This window comes from Pinus tabuliformis, chromosome 4_2 (genome assembly GCF_031772625.1).
Source record: "Pinus tabuliformis cultivar Carrire ecotype Pingquan chromosome 4_2, CPIR1, whole genome shotgun sequence".
NCBI classification, from domain to species: Eukaryota; Viridiplantae; Streptophyta; class Pinopsida; order Pinales; family Pinaceae; genus Pinus; species Pinus tabuliformis.
The window spans coordinates 125,979,670-126,002,280 of NC_142304.1; the positions used below are offsets into that span (position 1 = coordinate 125,979,670).

The 22,611-nt window shown below is 38.9% G+C and overlaps 1 protein-coding gene across 1 annotated transcript; it reads right to left on the reverse strand.

Moving 5' to 3' along the window:
- Positions 1 to 21,101: 21,101 nt before the first annotated feature.
- Positions 21,102 to 21,872, reverse strand: LOC149168569 (uncharacterized). The gene has a single exon (XM_089424924.1). It carries the CDS (start codon positions 21,870 to 21,872, stop codon positions 21,102 to 21,104), a length of 771 nt encoding a protein of 256 aa, XP_089281050.1.
- Positions 21,873 to 22,611: the final 739 nt, after the last annotated feature.

A 22,611-nucleotide genomic window follows, 5' to 3' on the forward strand; every position in this document is an offset into this window, starting at 1 on the left:
GGGTGGAAGTGTTGTTGCAAAGGGGTCCAAGGTCGAGAAGGGCTGACTTGGTGTGGAGGGAAGGTTTGGTCTATATCTAGGTTGAAGAGTCTCAAAGAAAAACTATTGAAGGAAGAGAATTTTTTACTGGGTTTTCCCCTCGAGGGGGGTTTTGCCTTGGCATAATGCCTACATCTTGTGTCTTGTGTTTTTGTGATCTTTATACACACATAATATGGTAATTGCTTGATGAAAGATAAGATAATAAAGAAGTAAAAGAAGTTAACACAACTCACAAGCAATTATCAAGAGAGAGAAATCAAACCCTAATCTGCTTGCATTGATATCTCTACACATCAGTTGTAACATTTCATCTTGATGTAAGCAATTAAAGTAGAAACTAGAAAACCATCATTGGCAAGATTTAATTATTGTGAATACCGCTTACCCTAAAAGCCATGGGACACCTTGAGATAATGGTCAAATGTGTGGTTGCATGCGGAGATTATATTAATTCCCTTATGACTATGCACACATAAGTGGATTAAAGATGAGTCCCATGTACTTGTTTTAAAAAAGCCCAAAGTGGTTGGATCCAATGGTGAAAAGCAAAGAGTTTTCCACCAATGGGAAATGCTCAATTCTCATGAGGGTCACTTACCCTAAAAGTTGTGCGGGCAACTTCAAGTAGTGGTTGAACCTGCAGTTGCACCTAGAGAGATATATTAATGGTCTCATGACCCATACACACGTAAGTGGATCAAATCCCACCCCCTATAAAAGCTTAAAGGGGTTGGATCGAATGGAGTTTTTCACCGTTGCACAAAATTCAATTCTCTTGAGGGCCACTTACCTTGTAAACAATGAGGAAAGCTTGAGATAGTGGTCAAACATATAGGTGCACCCAAAGAAATTATGTTAATGGTCTCATGACCCATTTTACAAGTCAAATCTCCCTAGCACAATTGGATTTTGAGGGTTTTGTTTTGGAATGCGAGCAAGGTTTGAAACTCATGGTAGTTAGGGGGGAGACACCAACAAAAGACTCCAACCATATTAAGAGTTGGTGTGGCCCAAGACAGGTGCAATCTTTAAGTGATTTTGATAGCTTAGATACCCCAAAGTCATGATTTATTAGACCGCAAGCTAGTCTTACAAATTACTAACTTTGTGTCATTCATCATTTCTCATTCAAGTACATCTGGAGGGATTGTTGGACTTCAAAGCTTAGAGATATTATTTGCTTGCCATGATTTATATCACACAATTTTAAATTTTACACTGTGATGATAGGTTCATATCCATTCTTCAATTGGAAAATTAAATGGCCTACCAATGTTTATTCTTGAAAGAATTTTCAAACCTGTGTATTAGAAGGGTTTTGTCTTTGTTATTCAACATATTAGAATCTTGATGCATAATAGATTTTAATGAATCATATGTTGAATTTAATTCTAGTTATACCATAATCAAAGTCTTTTTTGAAATATAGTAATATATACTTTGTTATGATGTGGATTATTGTTCTTTTTAATTGCAGAGTTCCTTTGATAACATGATGCTTAATATTGAAATAATTAAACCTTGATGAGTAATAAAAAGTAGTGTTCCACATGGGCATCTTTGACAAGGTCATGGGTTCTCCCCCGAGATGGAGGGTGCAGTAAAACATTTTTCCAATGTGTGATATTTTTCACAAAATGGTTGGTAGGAGTGTGTTTTGTTGTGCCACCCCACCCAAGAAAAAAAGGCCTATGACAAAATAATCTTTTTGCACTGATGAATTTACATGGGATTAATTGTTATGTTGGGACATTTTTTTTAATTTTAGATACAAGTCCCCCTATGCTAGGGGCACCTACATATTCCCATCCCCATTAGTTATCCTAAAATTTAGGGGTCTCCACACCTTTCCCATGTGCATTTTCTCACGCATGTGATCCCACATCTTGGAATTTTGGTGGAACATTGATAAAAAAAAGCTTCTCTAAAGTGTTGGGCAATTCATTGTTGTTAAATAAATGATACCTTACTTCTTTTTAGCAAGATTAAACATCTGAATTGGGTTAAATTATTTTCAAACACTTTCCCAATAAACCAAATGGTAAATTTGCCTCTAAATTTCATGGTTTTGTGGGCTACATTGGGCATACATTCAAGTAGATATTTGTGACCTTAAATTTGACTTTGTCTGCATTGAAACTCTATATTTGTGGACTTGAGACTCTAGTATGTTTCTCTATAGACAATTAGGGTTCCCTATATTTGATTGCAATTTGGGTGCAATAATTCTCCCATTATGGCAAAGAAAATTGTGGGTTGTTCATTTCCATTGAGGTATGGTCTATGGCTTCAACTATTTGTTTGGTGACCATGTGAAAGTATGAAAATACATTATTGGATCAAACAAAGTTTAACAATATCAATATTTGTGAATAATGTTTTACCATCTTATTGATCTAGACATGCATGATTATGGGGTCATCTAATTTTGTAGCAAACTTTCCTTTAATATTGGAGTTTGACAATGGAGAAAGTTAGAGTTGCCATTGATCTAAATTGTAATCAAATTTTTGACAATCTTAGTGTTGAATTTTTGTAACTGTGGTTGGTTTTCATAATGTATATTTTCATCAGTTATGTATTTATTATAAGCATGTTTTTCATGCTCAAAAGAAAAATTATATTATTTGTATTTGTCGAAGAAAATTAGAAGGATTGTTCTTAAAGACATTCCAAAATAAATTTTGAATTTCAGTTTTTTTGTTTTTGGCTCCCCAAGATGACCAAGTCAGCCCTCCCATAATCAAGTTGGCTCTACCCTAAGAGGCACCTATTCAGACCATTCAAGAAGTCTATAAGTAGGTCATTCGACCTCCCTCCAATAGGCAATTTGCATCTCATCAAATAAAGTATATTTCTACTCCCTCAAGCAAAGAAAGACAGAAGAATAAGGTCGAAGACTATAAGGAAGACAAAAAGAGAGGGAATACCTCGCACGTTTGAAAGATTATCATTGTTGTTGCTTGCACATGTGACAAAATGGTTCGAATTTTTTTGTGGGTAAATTCTATGGTGAAGTTTACGTTTTCTGTGAAAGAGAGAGGTTGAAACTATAGACCTAGTTGTAGATCTTGACCAAGTTTGATTGAGATTTCAAGCAACTATTTGAGGAGGGTTGACTTGGCTTCTTGGTGAAGTTTGTCTTGTCATATTGCTAGTTAGTTTTCCTATCATCTTGACTTGGATGTCTCTATTGTTGACTTGATTCTATAAAGAAAGTTTGTTGGGTTTTTCCCCCATGTGGGTTTTCCCAGGGTAAACTCTTGTGTTCTTGTGTGGTTGTCTCTTTATGATCCTCTAGCATTTTGTTATATTTTTGAAGTTCCTTTCGTAATTGTTTTATGATGAATAATATATGTGAGAAAAGATCAATCTAAGAAAAATCATAAGAAACAATTATCAACTTAGAGGACTATTGAAAAATCAACATGGTATCAGAGCTATGGTGAAAGAGTAGCCCTTGAAGTAGAAGTCTTCTATGGTTCAAGTCCTCATCTAGGGCTTAATTTTTCAACTAACCCAAGATGCCCTATTCTCATAATCTCATCATAAAAGAAGTGCCAAGGTTTGCCTTTCTTGTTTGAAGGAAATTTATACCCAATCTATTAAGTTTGAATGTTTGGTAAGGCATGTTTTTGATTACATGAAGAGGACTGAAGTCCTATCTTAGATCCTTAGTTCATCTGCTCCAATATATCAAGTGTCTTAGAACTAAATCATCCTTAGTTCATATCACATAAGTACTAAATCCAAAATTCTGAAGAAGGACAAAGATATTTTTTAAAGAAGGTTTGAAAAGCCCTAAGGTCTGCCTCATATAGATCAAAACTCCTCAAATAATCTATCAAAAGGTCTGAAGACCTCATAGTTAATGATAAAGGCGGAATAAATTCTCAAATGATCTCAAAAAATTATGATTTGGCTTTGTGAATTGAAAACGCCATACTATTTGTGTTGGATCATATCTCAGGTTAAAGAAGTCTTAAACAATATTTAGATTTCTTAAGAAGTCATCATGGTAGCCGAAATGGTGTCGTCTAGAAGGAAGAAGTCAAGAAGAAATTTGAAATCCTTCTTGTCCAAAGGGTTGAAAGACCAACCAAGCCAGAAATCAAGAAAGTGTTGAAGGTGCAAAGTTGATCCAGGATACTTTCGCTTATAGATGTATGAAAAGAATCACATGAAAAATTGCAGCTTAACACAGAAATTCAATGTACACTCAAGAAAATAAGAAGAAAGCACAGAAAGGCACAGAAAGAAGACACTAAGTCTTGATAACGGAGTTCGTCCAATTTGGACTACGTCTTTGGGCCCAGCTCAACAATGGGGAGGCCTTTATATTAAATGGCATGAAAGAAGAGAATTACAATCATCAGCTGCATACAAGAGGCTTATACCTCCATTCTGACAAGTGGCTGTGAAATGGAGACCTAAAATGGAAAAGTGGGTAGCATCAAAGCATCTGTGGCGTTGAAAGGGGCCTGAAAACATTTGGAACTTGTCCCAACAGAAAAAAATGCACTATTGGCCTCCTGCCAAACGAGACAACATGCTGCAAAATCCTCCCCCTGTACTCTTCCAACCATCGTGCTTTTATAATGGGTTTTTTGGACAAAATCTCGTTTAAATCGGGGTTGTCTTGGTTCCAAATAGAGGCCAGCGGCGTGGAAGGATCGGTAGGCACAACTAACCCTTAAAAAAGCCTCTTTATCATTGTAATGATCAATACCAAGAAATCTAGAAAAACACTAAAATCCGGCGAAAAAAACCATTTACCTGGACTTTAAAATTTGTTAAATTGGGCGTATATTCCTTATCGGGTCTGGGCTTGACATTGCAATCGGCATATCAAGGCGCAATCGGGTCTGGGCTTGACCGACCGCTGATCGCCGATATCGGCGTTGGGCGATCACATCGACATCCCGCTCACATATCGGCCCGATGCTTTATTTCCGCATCGCAAGTCGGCCCCTGCCATACCCGATATATATATATATATATATATATATATATATATATATATATATATATATATATATATATAGCGCTCCGATCCGATTTCCTTCCAATCCGCCGATCCAATTTAATCAAAGATCGGCGATTGGGGTTTTCTCTGCGCCCTTCCTAAGTCCGCCTCCATAAATCTTCCGATTGTGATTTTTGGCCTTTTAAGGCTTAAACCCATTTTTAAAGGAAAATTCCTCATTTTCTTAAGAAACAAAGCAACCTTATTCTCGTGATAACTCCACCATCTAGACTCGGATTGAAGTACCATTCGCGCCATTGGAATCAGGATGATGAGATCTATGCTCTGGTCCTAAGTTGACTTTATTCTGAGCACTTTGATTTCTGAGCTTTTCCATGCCATTGTATCTGAAGATCCACCTAGATTAATCCTCCCCATTGAGGAGCTTTTGGACCGCCAAAAGCTTTTCATTAGTCAATTAGCAAGTGAGGGAGTTTTTCCCTCACTTTCTCTTTCTCCATCCACCTGGCCTTGTTGGGGTGCATTCCCTTGAAACCAACACGAAGGTATTTTACATCTCCTCGCCGTGAATACCTGGTTCTTCTATCGAGGATGATGTCTTCGGGCAACTCATCGAGATATTCTGGTGCAAAATCATCGACTGTAGGAACTGTGCCCACCTCATCAGTGTCCATGATCAAAGGTGGTTCATATAGCTTTAGGTTCTCCACATTCACTACTGAGTACATCTGCATATATACCGACAAGTCAAGATGAAAGGCATTATTCCCAATCTTCTCCAAAATAGTGAATGGTCCATACCGGATTGGTCACAACTTCTTTCCTTCCCCCTTCATTCTGTCTTTGCTAATGTGGAACCACACTTTGTCGCCCACTTGGAATTGATGGTTGACTCAGTGTTTATCATGTCCTTCTAACGATTTTGACTTTTCTCCAACTGCTCTTGCACTGTTTGGTGAATCAATTGGATTCACTGAATGAACTGTTGAGCTTTGTCCCTATCATTACGTCCACTGGAGCCATCTTCCCTTCCAAAGACCATATCAAAATGGTCCTTTGGTAGGTAACCAAAACATGTATCGAATGGTGAACGCTGTGTAGATAAATGCACTGCTCGGTTGTAGGAATGTTGTACATAGGGGAGATGTTCATCCCACAATTTGGGATGTTTCCCACAACAGCCTCGTAATAAGTGTACCACAGTACGGTTTACAACCTCTATCTGTCCATCAGTCTGTGGGTGAAATGCTGCGCTTCTTTTCAATTTGGTGTCCATCATTCTCCACAAGCTGGTCCAAAACTCTCCAAGAAAGTGAGAGTCCCGATCTGACACAATTGATGTGGGTAATCCAAAGTGGACCCGAACATGCTGAAAGAAAAGAGAAGCAGTCTGCTCTGCAGTAATCTACTTTTTACAAGGCATAAGAATACACATCTTGCTAAATCAGTCAATGACGACATACAAATAGTCGTGACTCTTCCTGGGCAAAGGTAAACCTCCTACAAAGTCCATTGACACACTTTTCCATTGACGACTTAGAATAGAGAGTGGTGTGTAGAGCCCAAGTTTTCTATTAGAGCGCTTTGAAACAGAACACATCACACAACACTTTACATAGCGAGTCACAATGTTTTTCATATGAGGCCAAAAACAAAATCTTTGTACATGACATAAAGTCTTTTCGACACCAAAGTGTCCAGACACAAGAGAGGTGTGGGCCTCTCGAATTACATGTACTTTTTCCCTTGCGGGAATACACAATTTACCAAGGTGATACAACAATTTCCCTTGCAAGTGATAGTTGTCCACCTGTGAACCATGGGTTAGTTTTGCATAAACCTCCTTAAAGTCATCATCATTAGCATATTGTTCAACATAACTCTCAAAATATAACGAATCATTATGCAAAATAACAGAAGCAGAAATAGGAGGGCAAGATAACATATCAACCACTTTATTGCTAGTGCCCTTCTTATACTTTATTACCAAATGAAATTGTTGCAGAAAGCCCATCCACCTGAAATGACGAGATTGCTGCAACTTGGTTTGTGACTAAAGGTATTGCAAGGGCTGATGATCTGTATGAATAATGGTCTCCTTGCCGATCAGGTAGTGTTTCCACTTTTTCACACTCTACACCAAGGCATAAAGTTCCTTGTCATAGGTGGGATAGTTTATCACAGCTTGAGAAAACTTTCCAGAATGGTAACAAATCAGCTTCTTTTGCTGCATTAGTACAACTCCCATGGCATATCTGTTGGCATCAGTTTTGATCTCAAGTGGCTGTTGGAGATCGGGTAAGGCTAAGATTGGTGCGGTGCTGATCTTTTCCTTCAATGTTTCGAAGGACTTCTGTTGTCTTCCACCCCATTGGAAGACCTGTTTCACACTTGTCAAGGTGTGCAAAGGTGTTGCAATAACAAAAAAATTAGCAATAAATCTCCTCCAATACTGGACTGCACCTAGAAAGCTACGAACCTCGGTTACACTAGTAGGCTTAGGCCAATTTGCAATTGCTTCAACTTTAGAGGGATCAATTTTTAATCGACCATGACCAACAATATGACCTAGGTAACCCAAAGAGGTTTTCCCGAACTCACACTTTGACAATTTTACAAAGAGTTTTTCTTTTTTTAGTACATCAAACAATTTCCTTACATGTGTTCAGACCAACACTTACTAAATACAAGTATATCATCTAAATATACAAGAACAAAATCTTCAATGAAAGGCTGAAATATATCATTCAGAACCCGCATAAAGGTGGCTGAAGCGTTGCAAAGCTCAAATGGCATCACCATCCATTCGAACAACCCTTGCTTGGTCTTGAAAGCGGTTTTCCACACATCCTGCTCCGAAATTCTAACTTGGTGATAGCCACTACACAAATACAACTTTGTGAAATAAACAACACTCTTTAATTGGTCTAATAAATCATCTATGCGTGGAATGGGATAGTGATTTTTCATCGTTATCTTGTTGAGCATGCGGTAATCCATGCACATCCTCCAGGTGTTGTCTTTCTTTGGCACTAAAACAATCGAAAAACCACACGGAGAGGTGCTCGGCCTGATGACGCCTTGGTCTAGCAATTCCTGCACTTGTCTCTTGATTTCCTCCATCTTAATCGCCAACATCCTGTACATGCCAATATTGGCAGAGGGGTTTCATGTTGTAGATGGATTTCATGTTGGTTTTCCCTCTTTGGAGGTAATCCCTTTGGTTCTTGAAACAACTCATCATAATTAGAAATCAATTCAGTTAATTCCGGTTTATGCTCCCGATCGCAGCCCTGGAACGCATCAGCGAATTATACCTCTTTTTCCCTTACAACCATAAGCATGCATCCTTTACTGGAATTCACCAGTCTTTTCATTTGTCCAATGCTTACAAGGCTGGCATTAATTTTATTAAGGCTGGTATTACATCCAATTCTACTTCATCTACTAGCTTAGACGCAATCACAAATTTGACCTTGCACTGCTGGGTTACATTCAATTTCGCTTTATCATGTATCCATCCCAGCGGGTAAGGTTTCGGGTGTGGTTTTGTCTCTAAGCCGAGTTTCTTTACCAGGGATTCTGCAATTAAGTTTGCTTGGGACCCAGTATCAAACAGAGTTTCAACTTTGGTATGATTTACAACAACTCTGATATGAAATAATTCAATTCTTTTTCGGTCATTCGAAAGGGACTCATCTACAGAACTGGTGCCTTCATGCGATTTAGAATTAACAGGAGGTGTAAGAGTACCTTTTGTTCCTGCTGCTGTGATCAGTGCTTCATCTCCCGAATCCGATCCAAGGTCTTGCTGGGCCGCTGCCACTGTCTTCTGCTTCCCTTTTCCTCCATACTTCTTTGGACGCTTTTCTGAGTGCTGCTTCCAACAATGTTCATCATTTTGGCCTTCCTTCTTACAGTGATTGCAATAAGGCCGCTCTCCTTCTTTGGCTGCTGTTGTTTTCTTCTCCTTCCCTTTCCATTTCGCTTTGGATTTGCCATTGGGAGGTTTGAACAATGGCTTTCTGGACTGATCATCTCTTTCATTCTTGCCCTTGTTCTCAATATGAATTGCTTTTACGCTAACCGAATCAATAGTGGTTGGTTCAAACAACAATAATGAATGTCTAATATAACTATGCAGTGAGCCAATATACTTAGTTACAACTTCAGGGGTATCAAGTGCAATACCCAAATTCAGTGCTTGCTTCCTAAATTCTTCTGTAAAACTCTGAACATCCTGCCCTTTTCCTTGCCTTAAATATTGCCAATTCATCAAAGCTTTTGCTTGTATCCTAAGGGATAAAACTGTTCCTTTAACGCAAAAGTGAAATCAGGCCATGAGGAAAAGAGCTTACCCACATTCTTACTTCTCTGCAATTTGCTCTCCCACAAAATGAGAGCAGTACTACTCAGCTGTAGAGAGGCTAGCTGGATCTTTGCCTCGTCCTCCACGATCTGCTGAATCCTGCAATAGACCTCAATGTGCCTAATCCAATTATTAAGTTTCTCTGCGTTACTTTCACCACTAAAAATAGGAAGATCAAATTTAACATCTAATTTAAGGAAGGGTTTCTTAGATGCATCCTTTGAATTTCTACGATTATGGTAGTGAGAGGAAGAAGAACCTTCACTCCAATAAGGAGAAGGAGGGGGTTCTTCTCCACCATTCCCATGTGCTGAACCTTGTCCTTCTGGGTTCCTCTCTTCTGCTTTCTCCAGCCTTAAAACCAGCTGACTAATATTCTCTGCCATTGACTAGAAAGTCTTTCCGAAATTACGCTCCTCTTCAATATGAGCTTCATCTTCAGCCATGTTTCTTCTTCGAAGAGCACACCCTGCCTCTGGATCGAAAGGTTCTAGTTCCCCTTCGCCTCTTTGAAGCTTGTTTCTTGTTAGCATGCAAACATGTAATTCACATCTAAAAAGCCCTGTTATGATACCACTTGATCTAGGATACTTTCGCTTATAGATGTATGAAACGAATCACATGCAAAATTGCAGCTTAACACAGAAATTCAATGTACACTCGAGAAAAGAAGAAGAAAGCACACAAAGGCACAAAAAGAGACACCAAGACTTGATAATGGAGTTCATCCAATTCGGACTATGTCTCTAAGCCTAGCTCAACAATGGGGAGGCCTCTACATTAAATGGCATGAAAGAAGAGAATTACAATCATCAACTGTATACAAGAGGCTTATCCCTCCATTCTGACAAGTGGCTGTGAAATGGAGACCTCAAATGGAGAAGTGGGTAGCATCAAAGCGTCCGTGGCGCTGAAAGGGGCCTGAAAACATCTGAACTTGTCCCAACAGACAAAAATGCATTATCGGCCTCCTGCCAAATGAGAGAGCGTGCTACAAAATCCTCCCCCTGTACTCTTCCAACCATCGTGCTTTTATAATGGGTTTTTTTGACAAAATCCCATTTAAATCGAGGCTGTCTTGGTTCCAAATAGAGGTCGGCGGTGTGGAAGGATTGGTAGGCACAACCGACCCTTAAAAAAGCCTCTTTATCATTGTAACAATAAATATCGAGAAATCCTGAAAAACACTAAAATCCGACAAAAAAAACCATTTACTCGGACTTCAAAATTTGTTAAATCGGGCGTATATTCCTTATCGGGTCCGGGCCCAACATCGCAATCGGCATATTGGGGCGCAACAGTCCTATTACCCGGGGATGATCAACCGCTGATCGCCGATATCGGCGTCGGTCGATCGCATCGGCATCCCGCTCACATTTCGGCTCAGTGCTTTATCGCCGCATCGCAAGGCGGCCCCTGCCATCGCTGATATATACATATATATATAGCCCTCCGATCCGATTGCCTTCCGATCCGCCGATCCGATTTAATCGGAGATCGGTGATCGGGGTTTTCTCTGTGCCCTTCCTAAGTCCACCTCCATAAATCCTCCGATTGCGATTTTTGGCCTTTTAAGGCTTAAACCCATTTTTAAAGGAAAATTCCTCATTTTCTTAAGAAACAAAGCAACCTTCTTCTCGCGATAACTCCACCATCTAGACTCGAATTGAAGTACTGTTCACACCGTTGGAATTAGGATGACGATATCTACGCTCTGGTCCTGAGTTGACTTATTCTGAGAACTTTGATTTCTGAGCTTTTCCATGCCATTGTATCTGAAGATCCACCTGGATCAAAAGTCTAACTGAAATATGAGTGTCCAAAATCACTCTCATTATTGTATACTTGAAGAAAGCATACATTGATGAATTGTGTTTGTTATGAGAGTTCCTCTTCAAGGTTGAAGGATGGAATTCTCCTAAGAAAAATGAGTCATTTGCAAACAAGGAAGGAGTCAACAAGGATATTAATATATGAAGACATATTCTTGAATGCATTTGTTTCTATAAGAATTGATGTAATATACATTGTTGTGGAAAAATCTTCAATTTTGAGATCAAATGCTTAAGTCCAGAATGATGGAGTCCATTGAAATAAATTCTAAGTATCTAAGGTCAAGATATTGTTGCTGCTACATTGATTCTGAGAATGCAGGGCTACTTGGTTTGAAGAGACTAAGGATAATTATTGATAAGGTCATCTTATGGTTGATTGATGAAAATGATAAAGTTCATCTCACATGCAAAGAGAATATCATCTCTAGGGTTTTTACATTTAGACATTGATCTGGGGTTTGAAAACCTAGTTGGAAAAAAGGGCTTGGAGAAGAAATCCTAGGATTCATGGACAAAACCCTATGATTGGACATTTCTGCTCAAAGAAGAATCCCTAACCATAGCAAGGAGGGAATGACATCATAATGAAGATGAGGATCATAAGTGGCAATGGATGCAAGGAAGCTAAGAACAAGAGGGAGCTTACTTTCTTCTCAAAAGATATGTATTTTGTATCTTTGTTCTTGGATTATTACTATTGTTGTTTTTATTAGTATTTAGTCTCTTATATTTATATTGTGTGCTTGGTTGCAATTGTTCATCAATGACCTCCTAATGAGGATTGCACATACATAGTACATGTTGCTAAGGCTTTGACAATGGATGGAAGAATGGAAGAATGAAGCAAAGTGTGTGATGAGAAGACTCTTCCTAAATCATGAGTTAAGAAATATTATACTAAATGGAATCCAAGCTCATAGGGAGCTAGTATATCAACAAGTTTGAAGTATACCTATAGTATATGGTAGCTTAGACAAATACAAAGTAAGAATTGAATAGAAGGTTCTCCCAGTAAGAGGGAGAGGATCATGACGAGACATTTGTCTTAATTGTGAGGTAAACTTTTATTATCATTGTTTTGAAGATTGCACTAGGTTGATGCAGAGATTATTTACCTCAATAATTGAGAAAAGTGTACATAAGAGCTACCTCAAGCTTGTGAGGTACATGAAGTTGTCTTATACTTGTAAGAAAAAAGAAGGCTTTGCACAAACTCCTCAGACTTAATACACTTGAATTGATGGACCAAGGATGATCCTATATGATTTGTTTTTTTGACGAAAGTAGAAGAGATCATTGAAGGAGCAGTCAAGACTTCCTTAGGAACGTTGTTTTAACTTTAGAGGGAGTTGACCTTTGAGTTCGAGATGATGGATTTTCATTGATAGCTAATATGCTGAAAGAAAAAAATGGTAGACAAAGCAATCTAAATTACCATAGAAGGATATGTTTCATTGTAAGAGGGAGCACCCAGTTTGGGTAACCAAAAAGCATCTTTGCTCCAATGAAGGGAGAAAAACAATTTATAGTTGATCTAAGGTATGTTGCTCAACACGTATTGGAGTACCAACATGGTACAATTAGTCATGGATGGTTTGAGAAGTACAAATGCAAATTTAGTTTGTGTAGAGAGTGTTGAAGACAAAGAATTCATCAAGATGTTGCTTCAGTTTAGGCTTTGTTATCATTTCTTGGATTAGCATGAAGCAATCATTTATCGTACTTAGTATGGTATATGTTGAGTACATTATAGCTTGATTGGAAGGTTGAGAAGCAGTATGACTTCAAAGGTTACATGCAAGATTATCTAGATCAAGTTCTGGTGATGACCACGATGATAAGTCGAAGCACATTGGGATCAAATACCACTTCATTTGAGACATTGTACTGAAGAGCGCTGTGAAGGTCCTGTTAGTGTCAGTCTTTCCAGCCTTCCTCCAGTGATCAAATATGCTCTTACAAAGTGGTCTCAGAGTGTCAAGGTCAAATTTTGTCATTTCAGTGAGTCTTCAAGCAAAATTTGGTCACTAGGCATTAGGTCTAGGGTTTGCTTTCACTCCTTTCAAAATTGTCCAAATGTCGGTCCATGTCATCATTCTTCTGAGTTTATCATCATTCATAGGGTTTTCATTATCATGTCAGTGTCTAATGAGTCATTTTACACCTTGTTCATGCTTCAGTTGCACATAGGCAAGGTCATTTCCCTCTCCTAGGGTTTTGAAAGCTAATTTCTCTTGAATGGTCAAATCATCGGAAAAACTTGTAGCCTGATGTTCATACACATTCCCCTATCCTTAAAGTACCTTATCAAACACTTTCCATCTCTGAGATCCCCCAAATTCCTCATTTTCGCACAAACCCTAGTTTCTAGCTACAACTTGGCAATTTTCTAGGTTTGGCCTGTATTTTTCCCTTTTGGACCCCTTTCCCTCACTCAATCTCTGAGATTCCACTTTCCCCTGCTTCCTAACATCCCTCCCCACTCCCAAAAATTTCCCCAAGAATTTAGAAGTCCCCTATCCCCTTCATTTCGCTTCATTTCCACGAAATTCCTTGTTTCACACATCGGGATCAGTTTCACTCAAAAGATGTTTCAGAGCAATCAAAGATGAATTTGGGAAAACTGAGAGAGGTTTTTGTCCACAACATGCCAAAGAAGAAAAACCTCCTTCACTTTTTGCACAGGTATCATGGTTTTAGAGAAATGTCAAAATTACAATCGCCAGATCCAAGGAGGTTGGCCAAAGCACTAAAACGAAGGAAAAGGCCCGATCCCCTCCACATCTTGGCTGAGGCTTCCTTGAAGGAGCATGATGCTAAATGAATTAACTCCAGCACAAATTTCAAAAAAATTTGAGCATTTTTGGTCACTTGTGAATTTTTGGGCAAAACCAGGTTTTCTCCACCAACACGTCGCGCGCCGCGCGCGACCCTTTCGATGGGCAACTCCTTTTCAGGAAAACTCAGCATTTTTGGATTTTTCATGCAAAGATACACTTTCTCAGCAATTGCCAAGAAATTTCACCAAGTTTTGGGCCTCCAGAAAGTAAAAAAACAAGCAAAAAATGACTTTCTGCCACCTTTTTGACACACATGAAGCAGTCTTGGGAGATTGCAATTTTGGAGGGGCAAATGGCCACCAAATTCAGAAATTCCACTTAGGTTGGAAAGTAGACATACAGAACTTTCCAACAAGCCCACTTTTTCCTCATTTGGACACCTGGAAGTGCCTCAAAAGCAGCTCCAAAGGCGCGCGACGCGTTCAGGATCAGGGCGCGACGTGTTCAAGATCAGGGCGCGACGTGTTGGATAGTTTTCACAGAAATGCACCTACAGCTCAGCAAAACGCAGTTTTGACTGGATTTGACTTTTTGGAGTAGATTTTGATCTTCCTTGTTGTAAATGATGTAATTTTATGATATTTTGACACTTATTTATCTCTTCTAGAAGATTCATTCATGAGATAGGCAAAAATTTAATGAATGAATTGGTTTCCTAGCTTATAGAGACAAGTTGTTTTGACTGCCTAGTTTTCAGTGCTCAGTTTAGAATTGGTTGAAACAGCTCCTAGGATAGTGAGCTCGACCCCTAGAGGCAAGGAAAGATGTTAGATTGCCTATATTATGTACTTTCTTGGTCATTTTCATGGTTGGACTCTTGAGGGAGAAAGCTTCTATTGTATTACTCATTATATCTCTGCAATTTTTGGCAAAGGAAGACCAGGGTTTTGCAGTCCTTTTTGGGATTCCTGTGGTTACATGTATTGATGGTGTGTTTCCTTTTTGGGATTCCTGTGGTTACATGTATTGATGGTGTGTTTCTCTTTGTACTTGTAAGTTTGTTATGTGAATCATCTCCTTACTTTTCCTTCTGCAAATTAGGCAAATGAAGTGTTAAAGTAGAATTCATGATTGCCATGCTCTGCTTTTAAGTTTGCTTAATATCAATGTTTTCATCTGTTTAAGGAGAATTCAAAGTGATTGCTTGCTCTCCTTAGCTCCTCACCAGTCATTCTCATCCATCTGACTCTTTCAAAGGAATCAATACAGTCTCCTATCTTGCCCCAAAGAACCTCCTGCAAAAACTGTGTCCAAACCCCGCACCCAAAATTGCCTTTTCCCGATTTTCCACCAAAATCCTAAAAATCTCAAATCAAACCTTTTATCAGTTTACTAGCCTAAAATCAGTGTTTCTTTATTGGTTATCTTGCCCGTTGAAGATCTCTACCGAGATAGACCGGAGAGAGCCCTCTCCTGCCCCGTAGGGCTAGCTACGAGGCTAAGTGGTTTGATGTTGCCTTGGAGTTTACCTTTCTCAGCCTTAGGTGAAATTTCAAGCGCTAACAGGTCCAATACAAACAAAGTTACCGATCAAATGAGAATTGTGAACTCAAAATGAGAACTCTAGCAAAAAAACCCAAAAAACATGAAAAACAACCAAAAAATGAAAAGTGTTGATGTTGCATCACCACTTTTTTTTTGATTAAATTTTCAACATTTTTTAAAAATGGAGGTGAAAACAATTTTTTTTTGTGCAAAAAAAAAGCCTGAAAATGAAAAGTGTTGATGCTGGAATTATTTTTATTTTTTTTTTTTTTTGGGGGAGGGGGTGTAAATTTCAACATTTTTTTAGCAATGATGTTAAATAAAATATCATGACTTTGAAAACCTTAAAATTCCAATGATTTGCAGGTGTGACATTAAAGATAAAATATCACTTCTTTGAAAAAGCCTTAAAATTTCAACAATTTTTAGCCATGGTGTTAAAGATAAAATACTTATGACTGTTTTCAACCATAACATTAAAGATAAAATATCATGACTCATAAAAACCTTAAAAATTTGACAATTTTTCAACCATGGAATTAAAACCAAATATCATGACTATATAAAACCTTACGCTTACAACATATTTCAACCGTGGCATTATGGAAAAATTATGTCTAAAAAAACTTTAAAAATGAACACTTGATTGAAAGAGTCATTATACCAAAAATATTTTCTTTTTTAAATGCTAGAAGTATAAATATTTTAAAATCTTAGTCTATGACAACTTAACACATTACAACAAAAATTTAAAAATTAACCATAAAATTGACATGCAATGTAGGCGAACTCGACGCATTACAATGAAAACTAAAAAATCATTTACGAAATTGACACATTGTGAGGGCGAACTTGATCCATTATAACAAATACTTTAAATTTCAACTATCAAGTTTGGGAAGAGAGAACTTGCATTTTTTGTGATACGGGTGTGCTGGAGACGGAATGCCACTTTGTCATGGAGTGTGCAACCTATGAGGATATCTGCTGTCAGTATGAAAACAATATGAAGGTTGACAACACGCACCATCTATTTGACGAAGGTGAGTTCAATTAGATTACTAGTCTTCTAGTCAAGACTCATAGCAGAAGATTCAACATCGAAAATAATATGAAGATGAGTTAAGGTTGTTATTCTCTTGGTACCTTAGGTTGTTCAGCCTCGTGGACATCATTAAAATCATTCATTCAATTGACACATAATGGGGTTGGTTTGCTGGTCGATTATCGACACAGACATTGCAGAAAATATAAAATAAAACCAAATAATAAATAAAAATAAAAAATACAAAACAAAACAAAAAGTCAAACATTAAAGAAATAAAATAAAAAAATATATTAAAATATAGAATAAGCCCAAAAGAAGAAAATAAATAAAAAACATATAAAAAAATATGAAAAAAGAAACCAACATAAAAAAATTGTAAAATAATAATAATAATTCATAAATGATAAAAATAAAAAAATAAGGATTATAAAAAAAAATGAAAAACCAAGAAAATATTTCAAAAAAATACATAATTTAAAAAATAAAATAAAAGAAATTAACACCAAGAAAAACAAAACAATAAAAAATATAAAACAAAGAAATAAAACTGAATAATAATAATAATAATAATAATAATAATAATAATAATAATAATAATAATAATAAACCCTTAACAAAAAACATTAAAAAAATAAAAAATATAAAAAACAAACAAATAAATAAAATATCAAAATAAATTTAAAAAATAATGAAAAAAATTAACAAAAAATAAATTAAATAAAAAGTCATTAAAATAAAAAACAATTAGAAAACAAATGAATAAAAAAATTTAAAAAAACAAAAAATTAAACTAAAATAATTTAAAAAGAAAAATAAAAAATTATCGAAAAAAAAAAAATCAAATGACCTTCCCTCTGTTGGGGTATTTGAATTTTTTTTTTTTTTTTGGTTTTTTTTTTTTTGTTTGACAATAACGGATATTTTTATATAGGGCAGCAAACTAGCTGCCACATGCTCTTACATTACAGCAATGGCAGAGATAGATTCTCGTGGATAGCTATTTGGAATTGCTGTCAAAGAAACCAGAAGACAGATCACCGAGAAAGGTTCGCCTCACTTTAGGGATATTACCAGGTAGACAAGTGATCGGGTTCAATGGGTTGTTTGCTTCGCCTACTTTGACAAGAGAATGTCCCTCAAAGCTGAGTGAGGTGCTGTAGGGAAATGGGCGAAGCATCGCACAAGGGCCATAAGACTTCCCTGGGCATTTCATGTTTGTGGCGACCTCCTTCGTGCAATACATAGGAGCAACGATGCAATTGATTGGTGGAAAGTAGTGATTATCCGCTTCTACTTTGGAGATGCTGCTGTTGAAAAGGAGAAGCTCCAACGCAGGGCCCAATTTTTGCATCGCACAGATATACAAGTCGAGATTGCAGCCTTTCGGAGATGAGAAACTTTGATAATGATGTTAATGGGCTTCAGATTTGAGAGCAGAGTAAAAGTCAATACTGGAACTGAGTTGGCATCTTGAAGGTCCTTTGTGGACGCTTGAAACATAGGGCGCCGACAGGAAACAGAGGCCATTGAAAGGAAGACTAACAGGAGATGAGAACAGGCCTGAGACCACAGTTTTAAATAGTTTGATAATACAATGAGGTGAGATCCCGAAGAGCAGGGTACTGAGGAGTAGAATGATAGCCCTAGGATCAATTAGGAAAGGAAGTCCGATCAGCAGGAACATTAAGGAATGGAACAGGAAGATTCAATCGAATTGACCACCAGAGATCTCCGTTTACAGAGGGAGCCAAGATTGGCCTCCATATCAGCTTGAGAGTTGAGATTCCTTAATATGTGGAAGAAGGAGATTTTACTGAACTTGGGCAATAAGAGCCGGATTTTTTTGATAATAGTGGCTAAATGAACCTGATGGGGGGTCTTATGAGAGGTCAACGCCTGGATGATAAGTCTGGAATCTCCAAAGACAGAGAGAGAGAGGATATTTCTATTAATCGCCAGATTCAGCCCCTGCCACAGTGCGAGAGCCTCCGCTCTGTTATTGGATTCGATACCCAGACCCCAATGGAACCGCAATTCCGATGAACCTCCAGGACGCAGAAGAACCCCACCACTGCCAGCAACCCCAGGGTTTCCTTTAGAGGCCCCATCGAAGAATAAACAGTGATCATCCAAGGCCGATCTCCACTTGATAAACTCCAGTTCCTCCAGCCTAATCTCCCAGTTGGCATGGGCAAATGCAGGAGGAATGGACCTTTCCTTCAGATTCGGAACCAGTTCTTTAAGCCATTGCTCCTCCTCTTTGACCAGACTCATTTCATTCCTTGAGGAAGTATTGGCTTCCAAGGCCTCACCCAGCAAAGCTTTGATTTTAGAAATAACTCTTGTAGAAGTGCAGCTTTCTCCTCTGAAAATTCTATTATTCCTCTCCAACCACAGCTTCCAGCAGATGAATTTAGGGATCCACATCCAGCTTGTTTTAAGAAGACTTTTTTTTGTAAGGCAAAAGGGAGATAAACTGGCCCAAGTTCGGAGCAGAGAAGGAATGTTGCCTGGGAGGTCAAGTTTAGCTGGACCTAACATCAGTACTCCCCTCCAGACTACCAGAGCAAAGGGGCAAAGCAACAACAGATGATTGGCAGTTTCTTCATCAGACAAGCAAAGGGGGCACCTGGAAGGCCCTTCCATCCCTCGTCTACGCAAATTATCTCTGGTAAGAATGCTTTGGTGCGCTACAGTCCAACAGAAGAAGTCAATTTTGGGGAGTGAGGGGAAATCCCATATAAATTTCCATTGAGCTGGGTCAGGAGGAGCATATGGAACAACCATCATTCTTTTATAACCTTCGGAAGCAGTGTAAGAGCCTGAAAGGGAGCCCCAGCCTCTTTTGTCCTTAGAAGTGGCCTTTGAGGGAGATTTGCCTTGAAGTAGATCTAACAGTAATGAAGCTTCCCCCTGGAACATAAGGGGAATGTCCCCCAGATTCCAACAATCCCAGAGTCTACCGGGATCATCCTTCCAGTTAGATATATCCCACAGAGTGTACAAATTGCAGGACTGAAGCCAAGCTTTGATATTTGCTAGACCTTCCACTTGAATCAAAGGTTGATCACCCAGAATCGAGTCTTCCCAGATTTTGATTTTTCTCCCATTACCAGGGATCCAGTAGAGATAATGGCTGAATTGCTCCATAGTAGAACTGCAAAGATTGAAGATCGGAGATCCTTTTAAAGATCTTGGGGGCTTATCCAAGCATCTCAAGCGTTGCCCTTGGAAATATTTCTTCCAAATGACTCTTTTACTCCAGCTAGAGTTTCCAGAGACTAAATTCCACAGGATCTTGGATCCCAAAGCAAGGTTTTGAGCAGCCAAGTTACGCAGGTGGAGGCCTCCTTCCAGAAGAGGTCTCTTGAGAGTCTCCCAATTCACTAAGTGGAGCCTTCTATCATTGTTGTTCCCACCTTCCCACAGAAATCTTCTCAACAGACTGTCCATTTTACTGAGAAAGGTTTTGGGGGCAAGGAGAATGGAGTGTTGATATAGAGGCATACTTATAAGGACCGATTTCATAAGGATGACTTTCCCTGCATTATTCAGCCAAGAGGCTCCCCAAGCTTGGATTCTGATCTTTAGCTTGTCGAGCAGTGGCAGCCAATGAGCAACTTTAGGCTTGGATTTGAAGATTGGGATCCCGAGATATTTAAATGACTCCCAATTTCGAATTCCGTCCATTTCTAAGAGCCTTGCAATATCTGACAGCTCCTTGATCGAGCAGTTCCAGCCATAGATAGAGCATTTTCGATAGTTAATCTTGCTGCCCGAGAACAACCTGTAAATGTCCAGACCTTCTTGAAGGATCTGGTAGAGTTTATGCTAGCTCCTCCAAGCAACAAGGTGTCGTTGGCGAACTGGGCATGATTAATGTCATTCACCTTGTGAGTCATTCTGAGGCCAGGCAGGGTTTGAATCTGCTGGTTATGATCGAGTTGGAAACTAAGCACCGAGGCCTGAACAGCATAGAGGAGTGGAGACAAAGGACATCCTTGTCTAAGGCCCCTAGAGGCTTAGAAGAAGTCAGTAGAACGGCCATTGACCAGTGGCGCGATCCATGGCGAGGCGATATAGGCATTCACCTAATTTATGAAGGCTGATGAGAAGCCTAACTTCTTCATCACAATGAACAAAAATTCATGTCTCATCCTATCAAATGCGTTAGCCAGATCAAGCTTAATCACCATTCCTTTCTCGTTTCTTTGGTAGCTAGAGTGAACTACTTCTTGCACCAGCACAATGTTGTCCAATATCTTTCTTCCTTTTATGAAGCTGCCTTGATTTTCAGGGATGATGGCTGGCAATATATTCTTAAGCCAGTTGGAAATTATTTTGGAGACCAGCTTGTAACTGGAATTGCACAAGGAAATGGGCCTAAATCTGCTGAAGTCGGAGGCGCCTTTCTCTTTTGGGATCAAGGCGCGAAAGGCTGAATTGATGCCACTGCCCAGCTTTGCACAATTCTGGAATCTTTTTTGATTGTTGACTAGCAAGTCAAGAGAAACCTGACAGAGAACCCATCAGGGCCTGGGGCTTTATCAGGCTCCATGCAATCCAGAACTTTCTCCATACTGATCGGAGCAGTCAACATAGCATTATCCGATTCCTGAACGCACTTGGGAATTAAGTCAATCGGGTAGGCATGAGGATCAATAGGGGGTTCTTCAGGAGCCGAATAAAGATCTTTGAAGAAGGAGTAAGCAGCTCTCTTAATGCCATCGAAATCCTTAACCACAGTGTTTTGGTAATGTATCTTAGAAACTGATTTGAAATGCTTTCGAGCTTCGGATTGCTTATGAAAGAAGCTGGTGTTTTTATCTCCGGATTGTAACCATAGATTCCTAGACTTCTGTCTCCAGAATTCTTCCTCCTCCCTGCTAGATCTGTGAACCTCTTTTTGCAGCTCGACTTCTTTTTGGAGAAGACTTTGTGTTACAGGACTGTGCTCCATAGCTAATTGATGAGCAGCAAGACTATTAAGAGATTCTTTTGTTTTGGCAGAAGGGGTTTTCAATCTTTTAGCCCACTCCTTAAGAATTCTTTTTAGGCCCCTGATTTTCTCTTCCCACACAAAGAATGGAGAACCATTTACAGGCCTATTCCAGGCTTCAGAAACCATCTCTTGGAATCCTTCTTGCTGAATCCATAGAGGACTGAAATGAAAAGGGATGGGGCCTAGATTACCATCCAGGGAAAGCTCGAGGAGGATGGGCTTATGATCAGAAGTGAGATTTGGTAGAATTTTAGAAGTGGCCATAAGACCGCATGTCAGGAAAGAAGAGTGGACAAGGAATCTGTCCAAATGGGCAGCAATGTGATTGGGGGCTAATCTTTTGTTGGACCAGGTGTATTTCCTTGAAGAAGGTTTAATATCCTCCAGATCCCAGCCCAACATAATATCTTCAACCCATTCTCTAGCAGGGTCCCTGACAATGGAGCCTCCCTTTTTCTCATCAACAGCAAGGGTGACATTCAGGTCACCTGCAATAATGATATTTCCTGGATTTTGCTCTGAAAGAAAGGATTGAAGTGAGTTCCAACAAATTTTTTTCTCGCCTGGCAATACCGGAGCATAAAGATTAAACATACTTACTTGTTGACCAGAATCTTTGTGGAGGAGCTGAGTGAAAAGCCAATGGGGGCTACTTTTTTCTTGAATAAGATCATATATGGTGCTGTTCCAAAAGGTGGCTATTCCACCAGAAGCGCCTCTAGCACTTACCGCTCTTCCATGACCTTTTTGCCAAAAAACTTTACTAGATTGGAGGAGAAGAAGATCCTCTAGCTTTGTCTCCTGGATGAGGAGGATTTCAGGCGAATATATTCTCACTATGTCTTTCAAGGCTTCCTCTTTCAACTTGCTACCTAAACCTCTGCAATTCCAGGAGATGTATTTCATTATTTACTGACTTGGGGGATTGAGGCTCCTTTTGGAACCCTATTACTCTTGCACCCAGATCTGGTATTCATCATTCCTTTGAGGGTTTTTTGGGAAC